The sequence below is a fragment of the Schistosoma mansoni genome (assembly GCF_000237925.1).
Source record: "Schistosoma mansoni, WGS project CABG00000000 data, supercontig 0172, strain Puerto Rico, whole genome shotgun sequence".
In the NCBI taxonomy this organism is placed as follows: domain Eukaryota; kingdom Metazoa; phylum Platyhelminthes; class Trematoda; order Strigeidida; family Schistosomatidae; genus Schistosoma; species Schistosoma mansoni.
In genome coordinates, this window is record NW_017386058.1 from 343,200 (window position 1) to 369,276 (window position 26,077).

A 26,077-nucleotide genomic window follows, 5' to 3' on the forward strand; every position below is an offset into this window, starting at 1 on the left:
TTCATTCCAGTTAACTTAAAGTTTAATTTATCTCTTTTATTATATTTTGTAACTTAAATGGATATTATCAGGATGAGGATTTGTAGAGAATGTAGTAATTTTTAACAATTTAATTTATAAGTTGATCTTAGTTAAACCAGATTTTCAATGTTGGTTTAACTTAAATCAATTCGTGAATCCAACTGTTAAATATTTGATAACCACAAATAAATTTATAAAACATTGTAAACTGTAACTTATTCTAACTTTTTATTTAAAAATTTTAGATGATCATAAATCCAAATCAAAAAATTTGATCAATGTAAAAACATTTATTTGTTTGTTTATTTATTTGAACATAAATATTGGTACAAGGGGCATCAGATATATATGCGCCACACAAAAATTGTCATTTCATTTAATCGTATGAGGACTATGATACTGTCCGGGTGCCCAAATTGAAGCAGGTGGTTTTCTTAGGGGGGGTAACACCCTCAAGCCTTTGACCTAAAGATATGATCCACAAGGCAGTGGAGCATCGTGAGGAAATGCAGTCCCATGGTAGCCGGTCACCAATTATTGGTTCATAAAACTGGAGCCAGCCTATGTGCACCATTGATTCGGAATCAGGGTTTTCCAACTCTCCTAGGTGAACTCGCAGTGTCCACAAACCCGGTTAAAGCGCCGGACATTCGCTTTTCGTCCTCTCAATTTCGTAAGCCACACCCGTGGTGCGAGAAGGCAGTGAGTGGGTCTTCCCTATCAGAGGCTATATACGCGTGGCCGTGTGAGAGCATTTCGAGAGAGAGGGAGGGCCCCCTCCACTCTTGGCTGTACCAAGGCATTTGGGGGATCATTTATTAAGATAAAATACAAAAGTATTTACATCAAATAAAAACTGAATATGATTCCGATTAAGATTAGCATAGATCTTATCAATAAAGAGATATATTAAGTAAAAAACAACAGCAATAACATTGGACATACTTGTGTTTGAACAAACCTGATAAATAATTGTCCAAGTGAACTAAACTATAACAAAAGTGATCTGGATAATTATACATTTTTACAACTTACAAGTAATCCCGGTATAAGATAGAGCAACAATTCACCAGTTCCCCTATGTAATAAAAGCAAAAGATAAATAAGTTTTTAATTGATATTTACTGCAAAAGAATTATGTTTCTAAGAGAAAATTAAAATAGATAATTACTTCCCTGATCCTGTTACCACTCGCAGTGGAGCATAGGCCGCCCACCAACACACTACACCTAATCTTGTCCTGTGCATTCCTTTCCAGTTTTTTACATTTGATACTCATCCTATTCATGTCTAACTCGAATTCCCAACGTAATGTGTTCTTCGGCCTTCCTCTTTTCCGCTTCCCTTGACGATTCAAAGTTAGGGATTGCCTCGTGATGTAGTTTGGTGATTTCTGTAATGTATGTCCTATCCACTCCCAACATTTTTTCCTAATTTCCTCTTCAGATGGAAGATGGTTTGTCTTTCCCCACAGAAGGCCGTTGTTGATGGTATCCGGTCAGTGAATGTTGTTTATTTTGCTTGGACAACTGTTTATAAATACTTGTACCTTCTCTACGTTTCAACTACGTACAGTAGGACTGTCTTGATGTTGCTAATTTGATATTGGTTGACAGTTGTTTTGAGTCCCATATGCTCTTCAATTGTAAGAATGTGACTCTTGCTTTGCCAATCCTCGCCTTTACATCTGCATTAGATCCTCCTTGTTCATCAATGATGCTTCCCAGGTACGTCAAATATTTCACAACTTCCAGAGTTTCTCCATCAAGTGTGATTGTATTGGTGTTCTCCGTGTTGTATTTGAAAAATAGATATTTCGAAATCTATAATATTTTATTGATACATAAATTTTTGTGGTAATACATAAAGTTATGTTTCTCACTTAATTGCATAATTAGTACTCATAACCGATAGACGTTGTAACATTTCGAATAAGTAAATGCTAAAAACTAGGCCGCCGACCAGCATAGCATATAAAATATATAATTATGACACAATGATTTATCAAGAACCTCTGAATCAATCTTTTTCATGAATTATTATGTAAGAGACTTACTTTGCAATTAAAGGATTTTGTCCAAGTAATAATAATAATGGTTCCGCATTCAAGTACAAAGCACATGATGGAATGCAACATAATAAAATTAAGATAGTAGCTTTAAAAAGAAAAAAAAAGAATTAAAACTAATTGTTTAATTGGTTTCCATTTTCCAAAACTTGTAATAAAGGAAATATAATTATCAGAATAGGCCATTTATGGAGATAATTGAATGCATAAGTCTATGTAAGCTAGACCATCATTGAAAATCTGAAATAATTGAATGACCGTTTCATCCTAGTATTTAAAATTATTTAATAATTAAACTGTTAAGATTACTCATTCTTATTTATATAAGAACCTTCGTCTTAATTAAGACGAATAGTTTCACAGTATTTGGGCACCGAGTTGATGTAAGACATTAAATAGGAATAATATATTTGTAAAATCTCAGCGAATGAATTTGAAGGGAATCCAACATTTCGCCTAGCAATCTGATCCAAGCATTTTCAAGAAAATATAATCGAACATCCAAATTATCGATTGATTACATTCCCTTGAAAAAAGCTTAGACCAGATTACCAAGCGAAACGTTGGATTCACTTCAAATTCATTCACTGAGATTTTACAGACATATATTATTCCTATTTAATGTCTTTATCTTATCTAGTTTTGTTTTTTCTCTTTATTTTACATAAAATAGATTGTCTGCTATATTTGCAAGTTAAAATTACAAATGAAATGTTCCATTTTTAGGTATTAAACTTTCATTATATGATTACTAGGAAAGATTTAAGTTACTGAGCTTATTGATAATCTTAACTGAGATTTGATCAATCTTGCTAAATGTGCATCCTATGTAGATTAATATCTACTTAATCACTCAATAATATGTATTTACAATATATAAAGTACTCTTAATTAACATTAATTATCTTCATTCTAAATAGAATAAAGTACATCCTCATGACCATGTGGTGTGAGCTACTTATATTCAAACAAATAGTATATAACTATGCTTGGGCATTGAATGTATTTCATTAGAAGATCGATAAGCAAAGAACTGAAACGAAACGCAATTGGTATGAAAACTCATGAACAATAATAAACAGAAACGATGAATTGATATTTGCAGAGGAAACTGTCAAGATTGAGACAATTGATCGATAGTTTACAAATTAACTATTTACTGTATGGTTGACAGATTTCAGTGAGATAGTTTGTAATGTTGTGCTAAAATACATTCAATTATTCCCACTCGTGTTTGCATTCACTACAATAGTAATTCATTTATCCAAATGAAACTATAAGAAAGTACTTGAAACCTTTTTTAAAGTAAATTTAGAAGTAAATATCTTATTGACAGCTCAAGAAATACTGTTTCAAACAGTAATTAATCTTTATATATAGTTGAAGTCTTAAGTCAATTGAAGCTAGACCGCCATGGAAAACCTGGAAGCACTGAACGGCCGTTTCGTCCTATTGTGGGGCTCCTCAGCAGTGCGCCATTAATATGTATTAGTCTGATGAAATATATATATATGGTTTTATACTTTACAATTGGATCTCTTCACATGTTTATCAGCATTATAAATTGTTATTCATTCAGTTTGTTATATGTTATGCTTCAGGATTATTGATTCAGCTTTTAACTCAAAAGAAAAGTGTCCATAAAATCAGTTCATTCGGTTTGTTCCGTCTGGTAAATAAGCTACTGAATTAGCTAAGAAGTTTTCTAGCTATAATTAAACAACTGTTTAAATCTTCTTCATATTCAATGATTAATTATCCGATGAATGTCAATCATGAACTAAAACTAACTTCGTACTGTTAGTTAATTGTTAAATAATGTTATAAATGAAATGAATTTACCTCTGTATAGTTGAACAATCATTTTATCTTTTTTTGTACTACCATATGTCTAGAATGTAATAAAAATGAATAAAACAAGCTGTTTATATTGAATTATTATTCATTTGTCTTTTTTTTCAGAAATGCGTTATTATTATCAATACATTGACCAAGTACAAATCTGTGTACTTGGCTTATGGACATACTCTTAATGTGAGGTCCAGTAATACTACCCAGTCGTCCAAAAAGTGGAATAGAAGGCGCTGAATTGTGATCTGCATTTCATTAGCGGTATATAAAATGCCTAAAACATTGAACCACCTCTCTACTTCAGATACGTCTAGAATTGATATATGTTTTATTGGACAAAAAGAAAGTCAATTAGAAAGAAATTAACTTACATTAGTTACCATGCTATTTTTACATCTATATTCTAATTATATATACAAACGAATGAAGAGTGTATCATAAAACGAAAACTATAATCGTTCGATTAGATATGAAAGCTTTTTCTATGATTTCAATATTAATCTGTCATTCTTTGTATGAATGAATGAATTTATTTCATTATTTCATTCTCTATAATGAACTTATTTTTGTGAATATTTCAGTAAGATTTACAGGTTTTCTTTTGTTACATTTAGGTATTTTTATATAATTGAGATCATGAGTCAACTGAAGCTAGACCACTATGGAAAACCTGGAAGCACTGGACGACCGTTTCGCCCTATCGTGAGACTTCTCAACAGTGCGCATCCACGATCCCGCTTCGCTAGATTCCAACCCAGGACCTACACTTAAGTATACTAAATGTTCAATTATTTGATTGTTTCCTTTGTACAAAATGAATTACTTACTTACCTACGCCTGTTATCCTTCATGAAGGAGCATAGGCAGCTCGCCAGACAAAATGAATTATAGTTGTTCAGGGAGTCTTCTTTTAAGAAATTTAAAGCAATTAGTCCCTTTGATAAATTTCGATAGTGTAACAAGAAGACGAAGATTATCAGAATTATGTGATTGAACTAAAATTGATCTTAACTTGACTTTTTTGGTGTTGTATAAAAGTATAAAAGGGCGTATACTGAAGTTTATTGAAGCCTTAGCCATACGAAAATTCAAACCCCCTTCGTGTATTCAAAAACAGTTTGTTTTCAACTTAAATCTACCCTGGTAATATTAGCTTATTATCCAGAGTGATTAGGTTTCAAATTGTTTTGACATTATTTTTATTATTATTATTACTCTTGTCTCCTCTTAACCCCCCCCCCATTCCCAGTCTAGTTGACCTTTTATTTTTTATACATAAATGTTCTTAACAAGTATACGTGTGATCAGATTGTTCGAAATGTATTGCGCTAATATATCACATAGTTCTGATAATCTTCGTCTTCTTATTACACTATCGAAATCAGAATTATATTTGATTAAATGGACTGCATTTATGAATTATAAAAATCAACTATGCTTCTCTTTATGAATGGAACGACATAGAAAGTCCTCCTTTAGTATTTATAGAATAAATTGTTGTTGACTTTATTTCTCACTAGTCATTGCCTCAACTTCACTGAGTAACAATTAAACATTAAACTGAAAATTATTATAAGAATTGTCACAAGAGATGATGGAGAAGATTTATAGCACAGTTGGATGATTTTTGTTATTTGAGCTGGATGCTTTAGTCGACCAAACCATCCAGCTCAAAGAACAAAATTCCATCAAAATTGTCACAAGAACATTTTGAATATGTTTACGCTTAAGATGTATGTTATTGTAAAACTAATTCAGTATTACAAATATTTTTTAAAAAAAAAGATTTATTCTTACTTGTGAAAATAATGTATCACATGCGGAGAGCAATCCTAGAATAACAAACATACCACAAACACTAAACACTGACATAGCTAAACCAATTGTGGCTAATTGAATTTTGCCTAAATGTCCACAGAATGCCATACTGACAGGTGAAATCATATATGTTAACATTGATGAAATAGTCTAAAATGCAAATATATATATATATATATATATATATATATATATATATATTAATTGGGTATAAATTAATGTTGTATCTTAGAAAAAGCAACTTAGTTAAACCAACCAATAGATTTCGCTCTCAGTATATTGACACAAATCGGAATTAACTTTACACCTTGTACTATTCACTAGCTAGTTGGATCTCAAGTTATCTTGATAATTTGAAAATTTCCCATATTGTGATTTAGAACAACATATATAAGCGAAAAATATTGTTTTGGATTAAATCCTCATCAGGTTTTACTCTAATATACAGTAATATTCATATGCACATACAAAATTATTAAACCAATCAAGGTAGTTTATGAGTCCATGATAACAGTGGAATAGATTTCATAAATAAACATAATCAGTGAAACGTGAAAATTGATAGTGTGATGATAAGTGTACTAGTTGTGATAAGAATAATAAAGGCTTGAATCAATGTTACACAAGGGGAAGTATGTCAATGATTAGACAAATATAGACACTGAAATAACATTCATAAAAATTATAAGATTACGCAATAGGAAGTGTTTAGATAATTAGACCGTGAAACGTATATTTGAGAACAAAGAAAATCGTACGACAGGGTGAAGAAGAATAAACGAAAAAAGAGTATAGAAAATAAAATCGTTTGTTAAGGCCAAGGGACAGATAAAGTTGTTTCAAGTTTCCTATGAATATAAAGACTTGAATTGTTGGCTCGAATTCCTATAGCTTCTACTATGTGTAAGAAACGAAATCGAACCGCATAAGGAAAACTAGTCGGAATACGATAAATAACTTTAAATGATTTATTTCTATCTACTACATGACCGCTATCGATCAAGTGTGATAGAGCCGAGCTTTGTATTGTCTTGACACTACCTTTCCCTAACCACGAAGGGTGGTTTCACTAGCTCTTTGGCTCAGTTGTCTGGTAGTGCGCTCAGCATAGCTTTCTCCACAGGAGCAGCTGAACTCGTAGATAAACATGGAAGTGGTATAATCAGGTATCTTATCCTTTAGTTGAGGAATCACCATAGATCGGGTGGAGTACGATAGATAGGGATCGGTTGTATTAAACGTTCTCTTTACTGCTTTAGTCAGTCTATCATGTAGTACATCACCAGCTACATCTCCGTTGAATTGCAGCTTCAGGAAAAGAGGTTTCTTACTAGCTGTTGATAACGCTATTTTCTTGTTTGTTACACGCAAGTGTTTCTTGATAAAAAGATTTTGTTTTTACATTGATCTAAATATCTGTATTGGTTAGTTTATTCAAATGTTAAACTAATCAACATCAATCATTCAATAAATTGTCAAATGTAAAAATAAGTAACAAGAGTAGTATTTTAGTTAAATGATACTTAGTAAAGTAATCGGATTGTTTGTTATACTGTGTGATCGTTGCAAAACTATTCTTATGATAAGCAAAGATGGATAGTGGCTAGCAGTGGAATCCAGGACGCGCGTTTCGTCCCATTTTGGACTCATCAGCTGGATTTGCCTGCATCTCAGAGTTGATGTTCACACTGGGACTAGATGTATTTGATCATAAGTGACAGATGACAATGTTAATTTTATTCGACAATTTTTTTATAATTCTTTAGATATCCCTTAATTTATTCTTTAACTTCAAAGGGCTCAAAATGAAGTAACACAAATGATCTCTTTAATAGATATCTACATCTTGACTAGATCATTTTCATAGTATTTTCAATTCTATCATTGATTTTGAATATGATCAAATATCTGATCTCATATTAATTATACAATAGATATAAAGGACTTTTTGTATTCAGTATTTTAGTATTGATATTATGACTAAAGCATCAATATGATTCACAAGTGTAGCATAAGTGAATATAATAAACCTGTGAATTTATCTACCCTAAAATGTTCCCTTAGTTTCACATCTGACGATCAAATCAACAGTAGATTTCATCAAACAATCCATTTCGATTAATATTTTATATGCAATTCATTTTCCAGCAATCGTTTAAAATAAACTGGCAAAGATTTTAAAATGACGAAATTATAGTTGGTCAGTTTAAATGTCTGATTTTTACTTGTTTCGAAAAGTACTAAAAAAGTTTATATTTATACACTATAATACTGTTACACATAGAATAACCAAGATCTCGTTCACTTTAGGAATGTTATGATGAAAAATAAACCATGATATCTCTTTACTCAGTTGCAGTTAATACCATTACCGTTGGATGCCTGTTTAGTGATCTTAAGGTTAAGCGTTCGTGTGCGAGACCTAAAGCTCTGGGTTCGAATCCCCAATACGGGATCGTGGTTGCACACTGCTATGGAGTGACTAAACGGCAATCCAGTGCCCCCGCGTTCTCGTTGGTGATCTAACATTGATCCATTCCTAATCTCAATCAAAAACTCAACATTCTCTACAACGCCATACTAACCATCTTTCCTATGTTGGTAGTACTGATATGATTATATAAGTCATTAGTAACTTGTTAACCCATAATTAATGACATTGAAACTTTATTTTGACTTCTTCAGTGAAATAATAAAGAACTTCGACAGTTTAGTTAAAATAACACATTTTTTAAAACAAATTTCATCTGAAAAGAAAAGAAACAGTGAAAACTACGTTATCTTCTTATTCACTTACAATAGGTACTGCTAAACGCATTAAATTTTTTAATTCATATAGAAATCCTAATGGATACATTTTTCTTAATAATCTTCGACGATATGTAAGAGAACGAAGTACTTCTGGATCATCTGTATATAAAAAGAAGAAAAACAAGATTTTTTCTAATAAAAACTATGCTTTAAGTGTTATTTATCATTTTTAACTGTATACAATACTAAAACTATTGGAATTGAATAGAAATGATCAAAGAATTTAGAACAGTTTGAAGAGCAATCTCTTTTTTGATGAATTCATGTACATTCAGAATGGGGGTTTATGGGGATTGTAGTAATTTAATAGTTGAATCCATGAGTCGATTTGAGTTAGACCACCATGGAAAACCTGAAATCACTAGACGACTGTTATGTCCTAGCATGGGATTCCACAAAAGTGTGCATCCACTCCACGAACCTCCATTTTAATGATAATCATGATGTACTCACTAGTAACTAACTTCAATGTATATTTCCTGAAGTCCTAGTGGAAAGCCGTGACCAATGGAGTTCAACCAAGTCTGTTGTGAGGCAATTACTCAGTGAAGACAATAGTGGACGGTGGCGCAATTTCGTGGATTGGTTGAAGTCAGACATTAAAACCGTTGGATACCGGTCAGATCAGTGGTCTAGAGGTTAAGCGTCTGCATGAGAGACTTAAGATCCTGGGTTCGAGTCCCTTTGGTGAGGGATTGTATATTTTCACGATGGGGACTCCCATACCGGGACGACACGGTCGTCCGGAGCTCCTAAGTTTTCAATGATGATCTAGATTACATTTACTCATGAATCCAACCATTTCGTATACAGTCAATAAATACTACTGGTTGTGGATTGTTATTCAATAAACATTCTTTTAAAAGGGATATTTTTTACCGACTGTGACTGCTATTAGTTTATCTGAGTTTAATACTAAATAAGAAGTAAATCACATTCATCAAACTAATTGCTAAACTGCTATTCATATTTGTACAAAGAGATAAGAAGAATTGAATAGAATCAATGTACAGTCAGGAGATGAAAAGTATATTAACCTGATGATTAACACAGAGTATCATTTGATTTTTTGAATATTTATGTCAATGAATCACATCTTGTCAATGATCTTGATTTACCTTTCAAATGAAAAACATTAGTGAGTAATACTTTTTGTTTACCGGTTAACAGATTAGAAGATTTACAGCATAACAAGTTAAATTTAATTTTTGAATCATAGATGATTTACATACTCTTGAAAATTATGTTATATTGGACAAGGTTTTTAATGTTATATCCCGTGGAGATTTTTGAATGGTAACTTTGAGAACTATTTATGGACCAATATGATATGTATATTTCCTATTGTATAATTGTTAAGCAACTAAACTATTCATATTCGTGTCCCTCTTATTATAAGCTTTATTTTGACCTATAGACTATTATTATACGATTTACCATCCTTAAGTTATACCTAGTCCATTAATTACTATTCCCCACATTCACAGCCATATTTGGCCAAACCTTGTACAAATGTTACTTTCTATTTTATGGTACGTTGTGGTCTGTTTAATTGGCATATAAACCCAGTATGATTGAGAATAATGATTCGTATTGAAGAGGCTGTTATTGATGTTTTGGACTTAACTGGCTGGGTTGGGCAGAAAGCAGGACTGATAAGTACTCAATACTGCTCATACGGTTTTTCGTGCATAATTGCTCTGATTGATAATTCACTCCTCTCTCACTGGCGAGAATCAGCACGTTCATATATAAACAGGGCATGTACACACTCAATCGATATAACATTTAATTTTACTGAAAAATATTTTTCATACTAAAACTGAACTCATAGCCCTTAGTATGTTTCTCTGAATAACAAAACAAGACTAATCCGATGAAGAATAAAAAAAACTGATAAGTGAAGTTTGATAACTAGTGAAAATATATAGAAAATCTCATTAGATACATAAAACTTTCAAGTCAACCAATAAGGTTAAAAGTCATTAACGAATAAGGTAGTTTCAAAATAAACTGTAGATTCTTAGTCACCAACTGCCTTTACGTAATAAAAACTAACTAACCTTCAAAACATTCAAAACAAATGTCACATAAATATAAATACTTGACTTAATCCAACTTGTTCTTTGTAGTAGTATCATGATACTTATTCTTGTTACCAGCCAAATGTCAATATTCTGTTTTATTAGATAAATATTATTTATCTTACCGTTATTATTTGTTCTAGCTATTTAAAAATACATTAGTTTAAATCAACCGGTTGACTACAATTATACTCATCCGATTTCAGTTCAACAGTAGAATGATATCACCAAATACTCCACATAAACCATATGCTTTAAAGTTGAGCACATATACTTCACAAATAAGTTATACACTTTCACGAAATACGATAGGACTGCATGATGTAATTTAGTTTTCATTAATTATGTTATTTCTTGCGTATTATCTCACAATAATTACGCACTTAAGCCACCAAATGCCCTGGTAAGGTCAATGCTTCAAAGTTGAGCACATAAACTTATACTTCGCATGTAAGTTATGCACTTTTACGAAATACGATAGGACTGCATGATGTAATTTAGTTTTCATTAATTATGTTATTTCTTTCATATTATCTTACAATAATTACCCACTTAAGCCACCAAATGCCCTGGTAAGGTCAAGAGTGGTGAGAGTCCGCTCTCTCTCTCTCTCGAAATGCTCTCACATGGCCACGCGTATATAGCCTCTGCCAGGGAAGTCCTACTCACTGCCTTCTCTCGGCATTACTGTTGTTTACGAAATTGAGAGGACGAAAAGCGAACGTCCGGCGTTTTAACCGGGTTCGTGGACACTACGAGTCCACCTAGGGGAGTTGGAAAACCCTCATTTCAAACCAATGGTGCACATGGGCTGGCTCCATTATCCTGATGGAACAAATGGCGTATGAATCAATGGTTGGTCACCGGCTACCATGGGACTGCATCTCTTCACGATGCTCCACTACCTCATGGATCAGACCTTTAAGTCAAAGGCTCGGGGTGTGATTCCCTAAGAAAACCACCTGTTTCGGTTTGAGCACCTGGACAGTATCACAGCCCTCACACAAATCAAATGAGATTTGTGTGTTGCATATCAATCTGGTGCCCGTTTGTACCAATATCTATGTGTTTAAATAAAATAATAAAATAAATAAAGCAATTCAGAATGAACTCAGTTTACCTTCGATTTCAGTATCTTTTTTGAAGAGATCAATCAAATATCGACAATGTTTATTTTTCCTCATAGATACAATCATTTTATGATGACACTATTCTAATAAGGTATAACTTATTGATAATTCTTTCTTATATACAAGAAAATGTTTTTTTGTGTTTTTTTCTGTCTTCACATATATAATGAGTTTTATAAATTATCAGTAGTATAACTGTTATTGGTGATAAATATATTTTTGCATAATTTGATTATACCTTTTTTTAGGTTGAACCTTTTTTTCCATTGGAAATAAAAGAAAATTAAACTTAACTATTTAAATAACCAATAATATAAAAATATAAGTGAAATGAAACCTTCATAGAGTAGTTCAGTACAACACTACATATAGTTGGTAAGTGAGTATTTCACTTTAAATGTAGTATATAACCTTAGTAACTATAACCAATAATTTCTGTTGATTTAAATATTTATAAGACTTGAAGTATTCTAAATATTTAAATAACATAGATTGTAACCCCCCCCTCTTCAGATTATGTTGATTTTTGCTGGAATGCAGAAAAAATTATTGAGAGTTTACCATATATTTAAAAAATGTCCAATAAGAACAGTAGTTAAGGAATTTTTAGATCATAATTATAAAAATAAGATTTTATAAGGACAGATGGTGGCTTACTGATAATATCGAAGCAATCCGGACAAAATGAATATATACCAAATGAGACTGATCAATTGCAGTCTTAAACATCAATGGGAAAATTTAAACAACCAGTACAAATGAGCTAAGCATCGGCTGATATATATATATATATATATATATATATATATATATATATATATATATATATATATATATATATATATATATATAGATATATGAGCTGTTGATGTAAACCAATGACCTTTTTATGGTTAAAGATGGTTTAGTGATAAGTTATACTCTAACAGTTTATTTCCAAAGTATTTCAATGGTTTTAATAGGAAAAATGTAAAGGAATAATATTCAATCGCCTCTCTACTGTTCTCAAATTAATAAATACATTTAAAATTTCATTTATACTACTGATTATTTTATTGATAGCGTAAAGATGAAGTATCGCAGGTTCTCAACATTATACTAAGCAATAAATAATAATTTACTAGAAGACAGTTCGAAAATATAATCTATATTTGATAGATAGACCTATTTATCTTTATTTTAATATCAGATCTAGTGAAGTTTGAATTCACATGCTGTTGTTTACTTGTATCAGAACTCAGTAGCTAAGTGGATAACGCGATGGCGTTTGACTAAAGTGTGTAAGAAAAGTACTTATGCTCATAAAACAGAGACGAATACAGCACCGTAGGAAAAAAGCTAATACTTCAATGATTACGTTTAAAAATGACAGTGGCATGATTAATCGAATCAAAAAGGATAGAAGTAAGATATCTAAAAGTCGTCTGATTGTGATAATAATTATTCTCTAGGACAGATATCGATTAACGACATTATCTGAATCAAATCAGGTTTCAACTTGTATCATTTCAATGATCGTTTATCAGCTTATAGGTTTCTGTAAAAATAAATAAGGCAATCAAAGATTTACCTAAAAGATTACATGTCAAATATTTTTCACTAATTCAATAATCTATCACTTTATTAAACTCAATAGGTCAATCAACAAATAAACAGAATACTCAACATTTACATTGATTTATCTAGATTCATTAGATGAAACTGAATTTATTTACATATTCCATAGGGACGCAATTATTAAATTTAAACTGGTTAGCGTTTTCTTTTTAACGAGTTGGTTTTCTACTGGATGGGGTCGCTAACCCCATGCCCAATCCCCCTCCTTTATCAGGGCTTGAGACCGGCAGTAGCCCCCGGAGGAGCTACAGGCGGAGTTAAGTTTTAACTAATATAGTAAAAAACTACATTCAAATTCTCTACCTTTCAAATGTCTCCTAAACTTGAATCATATTTCATTTCTATTAATCTTCATTTGATATTTACTTTTAGACTTTACTATTTAGATTATTATTATTATGAATAATATTGGGTTTATTTTTATGATACCCAATTTTTTTAGTTTCTATCGTTTATCTAAACTAAATTTTATTTCTATTTTAACAACTTTTTTCATACTAATCCATAAACACTTCTTTCTCCATTTGATCTTTTTTCTTATTGATTAGTCCCCCCTCTTATATTTTTTAAATATTTGGGCACTCAGTTTGGTGGTAGGATGTTAATATTCCTTTTTATTACAGTATATCATTATTATCATATCTTATTGCTTAAATATGAAGTAGACATATCAAGATAATAAATTGTGTTATTATTATTAAATTTTTTTCTATTTTTTTTTCTTTTTGGTGATGGTTACTGATTTGTTTATTTATATATATATCAGTTGAATGAATAAAATTGATTAGAATAATCTTATATATACTTACTTACTTACGCCTGTTCCCCCTCATCGAGAAGCATAGGCCGCACATCAGCATTCTCCATTCAACCCTGTCCTGGGCAATCCTTTCCAGTTCTTTCCAGTGAACATTAATCCTTTTCATATGTGCTTTTATTAATCTTATATATACTGAAAATGTTATTCTAATAATATTTATTATGTTATAAAGGTTTTATGATTAAATTAAATGATAGTTTCTGTTATATCCCCTGGTGAATTATGAATGGTAACTCTAAGGACTATTTATCGACCAATGTATTATGCCTATTTCCTATTGTACAATTGTTACGTAACTAAACTATTCATATTCGTGTTTCTCTTATCATTAGCTTTATTTTGATCTTTGATTTATTATCATACGATTCTTGAGTTCTAATCAGTTTATTGATTACTTTGGTTTGTATAAAAACTCAGTATGTTTGTAAATAATGATTCATATTGCCGAGGCTGTTATTTGTGTTCTGGACTTAACTGGCTGGGCTAGGCAGATAGGAAGGACCGAATAGCACTCAAGACTGCTCGTACGATTTCAAGTATCATTTGCGTCCGATCAATAAATTCACTCCTCTCTAATTGCACGTTCATATATATTACGAGCCCATACGTTATAACAGTTTCTTAAATGAATTTAAACAAATTTGGATAAATGTAAATTTAGTGAAGTATTTTATTTATTCATTTATTATATTTACAAAAAACAATTGAAATTTGATAATATTTATCAGTGGTCTATCGGTTAAGTGTTCGTGAGCGAGACTGGCAGGTCCTGGGTTCGAACCTGGCAAGGCAGGATCGTGGATGCGCACTGCTGAGGAGTCCCACAATAGAACGAAACGGCCGTCAAGCAGTGCTTCCAGGTTTTTTATCGTGGTCTAGTTTCAATTGACTCGTGATTTCAACTATATAATATTTATTTGTTATGTAATGACTTGAGAAAACGTTTGATAATGTGGATAAGAGAACTATATGGAAATTTCTTTGACATTATGATGTACCTGAAATGATTATCAATAGGGAATTCATGCAGTGGACCGCACTGTAAAGTCATGCATGGAGAATAGATGATAGATACGTACTAAGTATGGATAGGAGTCAGACATAGCTGCTTACTCTCCTTTTTTCTCTTTGTTCTGGAGGTTGACTGGATTATGAAGACTTCTACATATGAGAGGAAACACGGGATACAATAGACAGTTCGGAATCAATTAGAAGATTTGGACTTTCAGATGACCTGGCCCTTCTATCCAATACACACCAATGAATACAGATGAAGGACATATAGAACTCTGAACAACTGTCAACCAACATCAAAGGCAGAATTTTCAATATGAACGTCGAGACAGTCCTACTGTATGGAGCTGAAACGTAGGGAACTATCACAACCATCATCAAGAAGGTGCAAGTATTTATAAACAGTTGTCTACGCAAGATACTCAATGTCCGTTGACCAGATACCATCAACAACAGCCTACTATGGGAGAGGACAAACTAGCTTCCATCAGAAGGGGAAATTAAGAAAAGATGTTGGGAGTGTATAGGACATACATTACGGAAACCACCAAATTACATCACGAGGCAAGTGCTAACTTAGAATCCTGAAGGAAAACAGCAAAACCGAAGACCGAAGAACACATTACGTTGGAAATCGGAGACGGACATGAATAGGATGTGTATCAACTGTAAAGAACTGGAAAGAATTACCCAGAACAGAGTTGGATGGAGAATGCTGGTGGGCAGCTCATGGTCTTCCATGAGTGGTAACAGGAGTGGGTAAGTAAGTAGATCTTGATTTAAAGGCAAAAGAGCACTACACGTTTATTTCGACCTAGTTTGAGATTCTTTAATTGTGTGCACTAAAGACCTTATATGGGATCGGATTCAACGCCTTCTACTCCTGATGAAATCATAAATCTTTTGTATCGTTGACTCTAAAATCTATGGTTCATATTTTCAACTTTAAGTAACTCATGATATAGACAGATTATCAACCAATCCTGTTATCGATCACCGTCACACTCCTGAAATGATTAAAATTCAACCACCGAAAATTCTCGAATGAAAGTACTTCATTTAATTACCAATCTTTGAGTTACATTCGAAGATATCTTGGATTATCGAGAGAGTCAATTTTAATTCGGTTTATGTATGTTGGTAAGTGTAAATTCTGTTGATTTAGCAAACAAATCTCCATGTTTTCCACTTTAATGCTGTTGTATTCTATCCACCGGTTATAGTAGGGTGTGACCTCTAAAACTTAGCAGCCTATTATTAATGTTTTCATATCTAGACAAACCATTAATTATTCAAATAGATAAACTAATAACGGTGTATTTTGAGAATTCAGTGGTTTTATGTTTTTGACAAGAAGGGAAAACGTATACATATGAATGTACAATCATAAATACTAATCTGTCAATGAGTGAGTTTTGTCAACCATAAAATTCTTCAGAAATTCCTATCAATGTCTTTCAATCAATGCTCTTTAAATGTAAACCGAATTGTAGGTATTCTTATGACTTACAGTTATTCACATTCAATGCCATAATGACAATGTTTTCTTGATGAAAAAATTACCACTAGATTTTACTGGATACAAAGACGATTTCAAAAAATTAAGATTTGAAGTAAACAGAAAACTGAACAGATTTCTGATAATGTATTTAGTAATTTTCAACACTTCTTTCTCTCTCTCTATTAATCGTCCTACATTGACGTCAAATTGGAGCTACCTAATACATAGATGATATAGATTAGAATGTGCACTACTGTTTGATTACTTTACAAATGAATGCATGGACATTGCAAATTATTACTTCAGGGGACGAAAATAAAACTCCAGAAGATTCATGATGTTGGTTGAACTTCCTAGTTTACATCATAAACCGGTTTCTGTTAGGCGACCATTGGAAACCAGGAGGCATTTGGTGGCTATGTCGTCTTAGTATGGGATTTTTTGGAATTAAGCATTCAAGACTCTTTCAGTGATTGAAACTAGGGTCCTCAGATCTCATGGAAAACGCTTAACTTTGAGACGTTTGAGTCGTTATTCCATGGCATCCATTGTCAAACGTCAGCCGATTCGCGAAATCGCGCATCCTAAAAGTTAAGATCAAACTATCGTGTTGCTGATGGTGCTATAAATTTAAATACGTCACGAAATAAAATATGCTATTTTTGGTTTTATGCTGAGTTAACAGTCAAAATGAAAACAAATTGGCACGTTTAGATATATGATATCGTTATTAACTTACTAGCACCCGATGTAAATAATTCTATGAGGCGATTCAGTCGAAAATATTTTCATCGTATTTTCCAGTTTTAAAAATACAAATTGTCATTCTACCAGATTCATATTAAGTTTTCTTATTTTAGTTTTGAATTATCCCATAGTTAAAAGTCTTGACTGGATTTAGGTCATTCTTACAATTGAATGACCAATATCATATGTATCATGCCCCGCTTAGTACAGATCAATGTTAAATTCTCTGATTGTGAAGCATGGTGATATGGGATTGAATCCGTCAGGAAGCATCAGTTTTCCCAAGATTAGATGCATACATTTCTGATAAGTTACAGATAGAACGACACCTAGGCCTAGGGTTCTTTGTCGATTACCTCCAACCGTCACCTCAAATCAGTCTTAGTTGATAATACGTGTATCCTTCGCTGATTGTCCCATTATAGCCAATTTATAGAATAGCTAGCAGCTTATAAGTCCCGAATAGAAAAGAAAAAAACATTTCGGATTCCACTAATAACCATAGGTCATCTACTCTATGACATGAATCATTAAATTTAGCGTTTAGTCAGATATAAAAAAAAACGACTATATTTTCTTAGGTTGTTAATTCTGTCTACTTCCATGTTGCTATTATTTTAGTTACTATTTACCAAAATTCTTCTTTTTTGTAGGTTAAGTATTGCTCCGGGAATTTTATTATTTAAAATATTTTTCATTAAGACTGGTTGAGGGACTTATAAATTCATATTTCATAAGATGGATTGAATAATATTCTGCTTAAGTCGAAAAGTGTTCAGTACATTGAATCAGTTGTTTCTGTAAGTTTCGTACTAGATATTTACTGTGTTTATCCATTTATCAACTTGACTGGTCAAGCAAACCATGAGTTTAAACGTTGACTTGTATGTTAGCTTGGGTGAAATATTTTACAGAAATTCTATGTGCCATATTCGCAAAAGAAAATTCAGCTTGACAACTGATTGGTGACGATATATATCAAGAGGTCAACAGATATCCTAAAAAAACAAAACATGTCACACGTATTCAAACAGATCCTTGCTTGAATGTGAACAAAGATATAACTGCTGTTATGGTCATTTAAAATGCTTTATAATGAAAACATTATTTTTGTACATCAATGAACACAAACTAATCGTAACTTTATGAGAAACATAACTTGTTAACAATGAGTCAGTGATTATTAACTTAATTAAGCCGGAAAATTCATAAAATATTCATCATACTACTGAATTGTTCTAGATAATTTGCGATAGATATTTATCAATATAAGTGGTGATACATTTCATTTTAGAAATTTATGAAAAAGATATCGATTACAAGATTCTAATCTTATTATGATATATTGCAAACCAATTATTTGGTAGTTTATATAGTAACTAAATAATTCACTAGTAGACAATGTATGGGGAAAACTTAGAACGCTATATCATCAATAGCAAATACTCTTGTTATCATTGAATAAAATTACTAAGTACTTGCAACGTGATTAATATAACTCTACACTACGCAATAGTAGAATAGAAAACTCGTTTGTTGTGTTTTTTATTTCGTTATGACTAACAGAGATTATTCAGACAATTAAAGACTTGAATATAAGGGAAAAGAATCCGGAAGCATAAATTGTATGTTCAACATTTTCAAAATTAACGAATGAATTAAATTACTCATTTTTATAATAATTAAATTCTATTCAAGATACTTCAGATCCAATGGCCAGACACTATCAGCAACATTCTACTGTGTGAGAGAACAAGCCAGATTCCAGTGGAGGAAGAAATCAAGAAGAAGCAGTGGAAGTGGACAGGACACACATTAAGGAAATCACCCAACTGCGTCACAAGGCAAGCCCTCACATGAAATACTGAAGGCCAAAGAAAAAGAGGAAGACCAAAGAGCACATTACGCCGAGAAATGGAGACAGGATGAACAAAAGTTGGATAGAACTAGAAAGGAAGGCCCAGGACAGAGTAGGTTGGGGGAATGCTGGTCGGCGGCCTATGCTCCATTGGAAGTAACAGGCATAATTAAGTAACTAAGTAATAATAATTAAATATAGAACAAAAAATTGAATAATTTATTCATTATATATGTAAATTATCTAATTTACCAACCGTTTATACTCTTTTGTTTAAAATCAAATTATATATCATTCTTGTACGAAATAACATTGTACATTGAACATTTGTTTAAATCAAAAAGGAAAAAGATGGTGAAGAATATTTTTATTTTTAGAAGTTATTCAATAAACTACTGAATTTTTAATCAACAGAATAAATAGTTATTTTAATAAATTCAAGTAATGTTCAATATATTACACTTTATAATAATAATAATTATTATTATTTCTGACAATTAATTAATCATAGCAACAACCACAACAAAAATCGATATTTAAAACAAACCATGAAAACAGAAACCGAAAAAAATGTATGAAATATTTTCAATTACATAATTTTCAGGTTTTATTTTCAATGTAAACTTGTCTCATTTTTCATAAGAGTAGCTGATTTTATAAAAATTGAATAGTCTATTTGTTTATTTATTTATTTTTTCTAAATATGAAAATGAATATCGAATTGCATAGCAACAAACAAACGAAGATAAAAAAAAAGAAAGAAAAAAAGCCCATAAAATATGAATGAAATTATATTTTTCTCAATTATAATTTAATCAACAAGTATTTGAAAAACAATAGAACCTTCATTTGTATTAATATTAACATGAATATTTTTTGCTAATACATAACATTTAATCCAAATAATAACATGACGTTTAGGATTATGAAAATGTACAAATACTAATGGTGATTGATAACCAGCTTGATTTAAATAAGGATAAAACATTGAATCATATATACCATAATTTTTATTACACCAATCTATATCAGTTTTTAATGTATTATGATATTTTAATGAATCTGTATCATAATAACATATTTTACCTAAATAATCTGAATCAAGTTTAGTTAAACCTTCACATTTAAGTAAAACATGAGTATAATTATGCAATGGTATAGGTAACCAACCATAAATGCGATTTAATTTTATAGCAAAACATGGTTTACCTTCATGATAACCATAACCATTTTTTAAATTACATGGACCACTTGCATCTAAATTAAATCGACATGGACGACGCATATCTAATAATTTTGGATTATCTTCACATGATGCAAACATTCCACCAATTATATGATATTGATAATATGATAAAAATCCAGTCATTTCATCAATCATAGATGAATATGATACAGGATTTGATGTATGAAAATGAATTAAACTTGTTAATAAATTTGAATTTGGTATTATGGATAAACCTGGATTTAATTTTAATTGATTATTTAATCCAGTTAATTTTGGATAATCTTTTAATATTGTAAAATAAAATAATATATACATATAAATGATAAAAAATATACAAATAATTAAATAGAAACTAATTAAATAAAAAAATTTAATAAAATATTTTTTACAAATAAAAAAATTAAAATTAAAAAAAATTTTTGTAAAAAATTCTTTTAAAAAACATTTTTTCATGAATAAAAATTTTTTTGTTTTATATTTTTTATTATGAATATTATTATTATCGTTGTTAATCAATAATAAACGTTTTTCAAACATTAATTATTATTTTTTTGTAAAAAAAAATGAAAAACAAATTTTTTAATGAAAGAAAAAAGTAAATAAATAATTTTTTTTAAATAAAAGAAGGAAATATTTTTTTCTTTTTTTAAAAAAGATGAGAATATTTTTAAAGAAAAAAAAAGAAGTCAAATTGTGTATGGTATATGTTTTTTGAATTCTGTGTTGAAACAAATAAACAAAACTAATTTAGTTTATACTATTTATTCTATTTATTTATTTGTTAATGGTTGAATTGTAAAGTATTTTTTTTCTATTTAAACATTTGATATGTCTTTATGTTCAATCTAGATTGTTATGTGTAAATTTGTGTATCTATGTGAGTAACAACAACAACAACGATAACAACTAATAATAATGACAGAGATATAGAGAGACAAAAATTTGTAGCCTAGACATTTTTTTTTGGTAAGAATGTAAATTTGATTTTTGTTTATTTTTTTTTATCAAAAATAAATGAAATAGATAAGCTAAACAAAATTTCAGCTTTATTATTTATTTATTTCTAAGTAATCCATGTGTTAGAGTACTTACAATGGTTTATTAGTAAAATAATGAGAAGAAAGTGGATGAATCTATATATAAATATATTGAGTAAAATGGTTTTTTATCGGTTGACTACTATAAACCTTAAATCGTAACGACAAATATCTGTTAAGAGAATACGTTACGGAAGTTACTAAGTATCACCTGGTCAACTTCAAGAACAAGTAAGTTTTATTCCTCAAGTTTTTTTTCATTTATCTAAACATTGGTACAAGAAGGCGCCGAATGCATATGCTCCACACAATGACAATGAGGCTAGTAGTAGTTATCATTGATTTGAGCGAGGACTGTGATACTGTCCGGGTGCCCGAATGGAAGCAGGTGGTTTTCTTAGAAGGCCATATGCGGAGCCTTTGACCTGAAGGTCCAATTCATAAGGTAATGGAGCAAACTTAGGAGATGCAGTCCGACAACAGATTCATATGCCATTTGTTCCCTCAGGGTCCTGGAATCCATGTGCACCATTAGTTTGGAATCATGATTTTACAACTCTCCCAAGTAGACCATCCGTATCCACCAACCTGATTACAGCTCAGAATATTCGCTTTTTGTCCTCTCAATTTCGTGAACAACCCCTGTTGCCACGAGAAGGCAGTGAGTAGAACTTCCTTGACAGTGGCTGTATACGTGTAGCCATGTGACAGCGTTTTACAAGAAAGAGCGGACTCTCCTCAATCTCGGCCGTACCAGGGCATTTCTCAAGTATCGGTAGAGTTGACAGAAAGTTTCTGTAATGTTTCAAATAGGGTTATAGAACTAAGTTTCGACGTAGAAATAATTCGACTCAATGAAACCCCAAGATCTGGAAAAGACATATATATATATATATATACCATTGCTTGTTTTTTGTCAGTCTTTTAATTCAGTGACTGTGTCCTAGACAAAATAATAAAAGAGTAGTGTAGAAAGCCTCCAAATCTTCTGAAATTCAATCACTAAGACACATATTTTATTAACTGAAACGTTTTATGTGTAAATATTTGTTTAACTTCAATGTTCTTTTAGCTTTTATTATAGACCCTAACATAATGAAACATTTTCAAACGATTACCAGAATGAGATTAGTTGAGCTACTTATATAATTAACAAATCAATAGTTTTACATGAAAAATAAATTCCAATTAAAATATCTCTTTGTTGTATTGTTTTTAATAAGTTCGTGAGTGTGAATTCCCTCTTAGTGTATGTTTGTACCTCTATGAAGACCACTAAACCATTCACAATCGACTGAAGCTAAACCCATTAACTCCTTGTACATAAATGAATAGCATTCTAACATGTCCTTAAATCATTACATCAAGCAGAGATAAGATTCAATGCCTCACAGTGTGAAAGCTGCTCAAGCACTGACGTCTCCACGACAAAACATTAAGTCGTCTACAAATGATTTAGTATCCTCACGCTCATACCACAATTAGGTATCGTCGACACGATATCGAATAGCATTCTGCTCATTGTGAGATGTAAAAGTCATGGATACATCCCTGTATCAAGTTATGATTATGAACTGTTGAGATTAAGACTTAATCTAGTCCTTCTATGTTTTTAACTATTCCCAAAATAACGCCAATCAATTAATAAATCTGTTTTCAGAAAATGTATTTGTTTTAAATACAAGCTTTTATTCACAGTATATAATGAAATAAGAATAAAGTACTCTCATAATCTACAAGTTAATAAAATATACTTTTGTTTCAATAACAAAAAATGAATCCAACAACTTTAGGCTTTTTGGAAGATTATCCGATCATACATTAGCTGATATAGGAATGATTAAACAAGGATTTTATACTATACAAACAATGATTATTAAATTAGAGTTTATAGATTATCATTGTTCATTACAAACGTCGAACAGTTGACAATGGAATAATATACACAGAGAGTGGTTATAAGTGTTATATCACGTAACTATTGAGTAAGGAATTACTATGATTTATTAAACTATTGTATTGTCAACTAATTCACTAACAAAACATTAAGTTTTAAATAAACTAAGAAAAGAGAAAGGATCTTTAATCTATCATCTGAACTTCATAAAATATGGTCATGCATAGAAGATCAGAAGGGCTTTTGCGAATATTTCAGTATTTTCATACTTGAAATCATGAGTCAATTGAAGCTACACCATCATGGAAAACCTGGAAGCACTGCTTGACGGCCGTTTCGTCCTATTATGGGACCCCTCAGCAGTGCGCATCCACAATCCCGCACTCGTGAGATTCGAACCCAGGACCTACCAGTCTCGCGCCAGAGCACTTAACCGATAGACCATTGAGCCCATAATAGAACGAAACGGCCGTCCAATGCTTCCAGGTTTTCCATGGTGGTCTGGCTTTAATTGACTCATGATTTCAACTATGAAAATATATAGAAGAATTCAGAATCATACTATTTTTAAATATGATTGTCGATTTCAATTTATATATGACTATAGAATTACAAGGGAAAATAAAAATACATTTATCAAATTAGTATAAATTATTACAGTTTTGTAATTATATCTAAAATGAAAACACTTTCACTTAGATATCGATGTTTAGAAACAAAAGCAAATCATTGAACTTCCTTGGTCCAAAGTATAATAATAATAAGGGATGACGTTAACAGTTTATTTATCAGCTATATAAAGTAATAGTAGATGAAGCATAATGCTTAACTTAACACAACAAATATCAGTAATTATATAAATAAGTATTGAAAAAAACATTGAAAGGTTATCATGTACAAATTTAGCCTTCACTTATACAATTGAAACGATTTATTATGAATATTATCAGACGAAGATATTTTCATTTAGTGAAGAAAATAACTAACTAATATCCTAATTCATGGTTGTTATTAGTCTTTTTTGAAAGCATAACAAAACATTATAAGTAGAGATGAATAGTGGCTAGCAGTGAAGTACAAGACATGCGTTTCGCCCCATTCGGGACTCATCAGCTGGATGTACCTGCATCTCAGAGTTGATGTCCACTCTAGGACTCTAAGACGAAGGGCGCGTCCTGGATTTCACTGCCAGCAACTATCCATCTCTGCTTATAATGTTTGTAAACTAAGGCTATATCAAGACAATGCGCACAGTATGCACATATACTAATTAGAGACTGACCAGTTGCAGTCCTAAACATCAATGGGAAGATTCAACCAAGCAGTACCTAGCGAATTTATAACAAAACATTTTTTGATTGGATAATACAAAATGAAAGATGAAGTTTACTTAATCGTACTTCAAATAATCACTTAATATATGAAGATAGTTTTACTACTTGTTAATATTAATGAGAAAAATAACAAAGTGAAAACAGCAATCTGATCTTAGTTTTGAAATTAATGCGAAATATGGAATCAAGGACCTTTAGTTATTACTCAATACAGTCTATATGAGAGTTATTAATGTTTGATATATATATATTATCAGATGGGGTTTTGTGGATATTATAGTAATTTTGATAGTTGAGATCATGAATCCACAAAACGCCTTCTGATAATAATCAACATATGCTCACTAGTGACTGGCTCCATGAGTTATTTCCTGGAGTTCTAGTGAGAAGCAGTAACCAGTGCAGTTCAACCAGGTCTGTTGGGAGATATCAACTCACTGAAGACAATTAGTGAACGGTTGCTCAATTTTGTGGATTGATTAAAATTGGACATTAACACCGTTGGATGCCGGCTAGCTCAGTGGTCTAGTGGTTAAGCGCTCGCGCGCGAGACTGATAGGTCCTGGATTGGAATCTCGCGAGACGGGATCGTGGATGCGCACTGCTCCAGTATCGTCTCACAATAAGACGAGTTGGCCATCCAGTACTTCCAGGTTTTCCATGGTGGTCTAGCTTCACTTGACTCGTGATTTCAACTACATAAAATTACTAAAATCTTCACAAAATCCCCTTCTAAAAATGATGGTTTACAAATATTGATCATATAATTTTGTGCATTAAATATTTTTAATTAAAGAAATATTAGGCGATTGAAAATAGAACTTCAGAAAGCCCTGGAATTGAAATTTCTGCTGATTTTAACTCGTCAGAAAGGTTTTTACATGCATTCTTTGAAGAAATGTTAATCTTGAAAAGGAATTCAAAAACATCCTACCAACTATAATAGAATAGTCTGTTACCATCATGCTATTTAAGTTACGACTAACACCTTGTGAAAATAAGTTGTCAGTGAGTAACAATTACTGTCATGTTGTTTAATCTTTAGTGATCATATAAATTTAATTAATAAATTACCATGTGACTACTATATTAATTGAATTGATTTCATGGTACACTTTATTTGATGTTACATGTTTGAATGCCCTGAACTCAGGTGGTGGAGATGGTGGAGAAGATTAGTAGCTTAGATGGATGATTTTGATGGAGTTTTATTCTCTGAGCTGGATGGTTTGGTCGTGGAG

At 31.4% G+C, this 26,077-nt stretch overlaps 2 protein-coding genes across 2 annotated transcripts in view; both read right to left on the minus strand.

Annotated features, from left to right (window-relative positions):
• The window catches only part of Smp_162110 (multidrug resistance pump, putative), a gene marked incomplete at both ends in the record, with an annotated part of 35,158 nt that extends 23,309 nt beyond the window's left edge, over positions 1–11,849 (minus strand). Inside the window, 7 exons of the mRNA XM_018796553.1 lie at positions 967–1,011; positions 1,057–1,099; positions 2,078–2,177; positions 3,932–3,980; positions 5,738–5,908; positions 8,556–8,668; positions 11,774–11,849. Coding sequence (XP_018646871.1) covers positions 967–1,011; positions 1,057–1,099; positions 2,078–2,177; positions 3,932–3,980; positions 5,738–5,908; positions 8,556–8,668; positions 11,774–11,849 — 597 coding nt within the window. The remainder of the gene's footprint in view (positions 1–966; positions 1,012–1,056; positions 1,100–2,077; positions 2,178–3,931; positions 3,981–5,737; positions 5,909–8,555; positions 8,669–11,773) is intronic.
• Positions 11,850–20,151: 8,302 nt separating this feature from the next.
• Smp_073920 (sodium / potassium ATPase beta chain) overlaps positions 20,152–26,077 on the minus strand; it is a gene marked incomplete at both ends in the record, with an annotated part of 6,570 nt that continues 644 nt past the window's right edge. The window contains one exon of the mRNA XM_018796564.1: positions 20,152–20,764. Coding sequence (XP_018646872.1) covers positions 20,152–20,764 — 613 coding nt within the window. The remainder of the gene's footprint in view (positions 20,765–26,077) is intronic.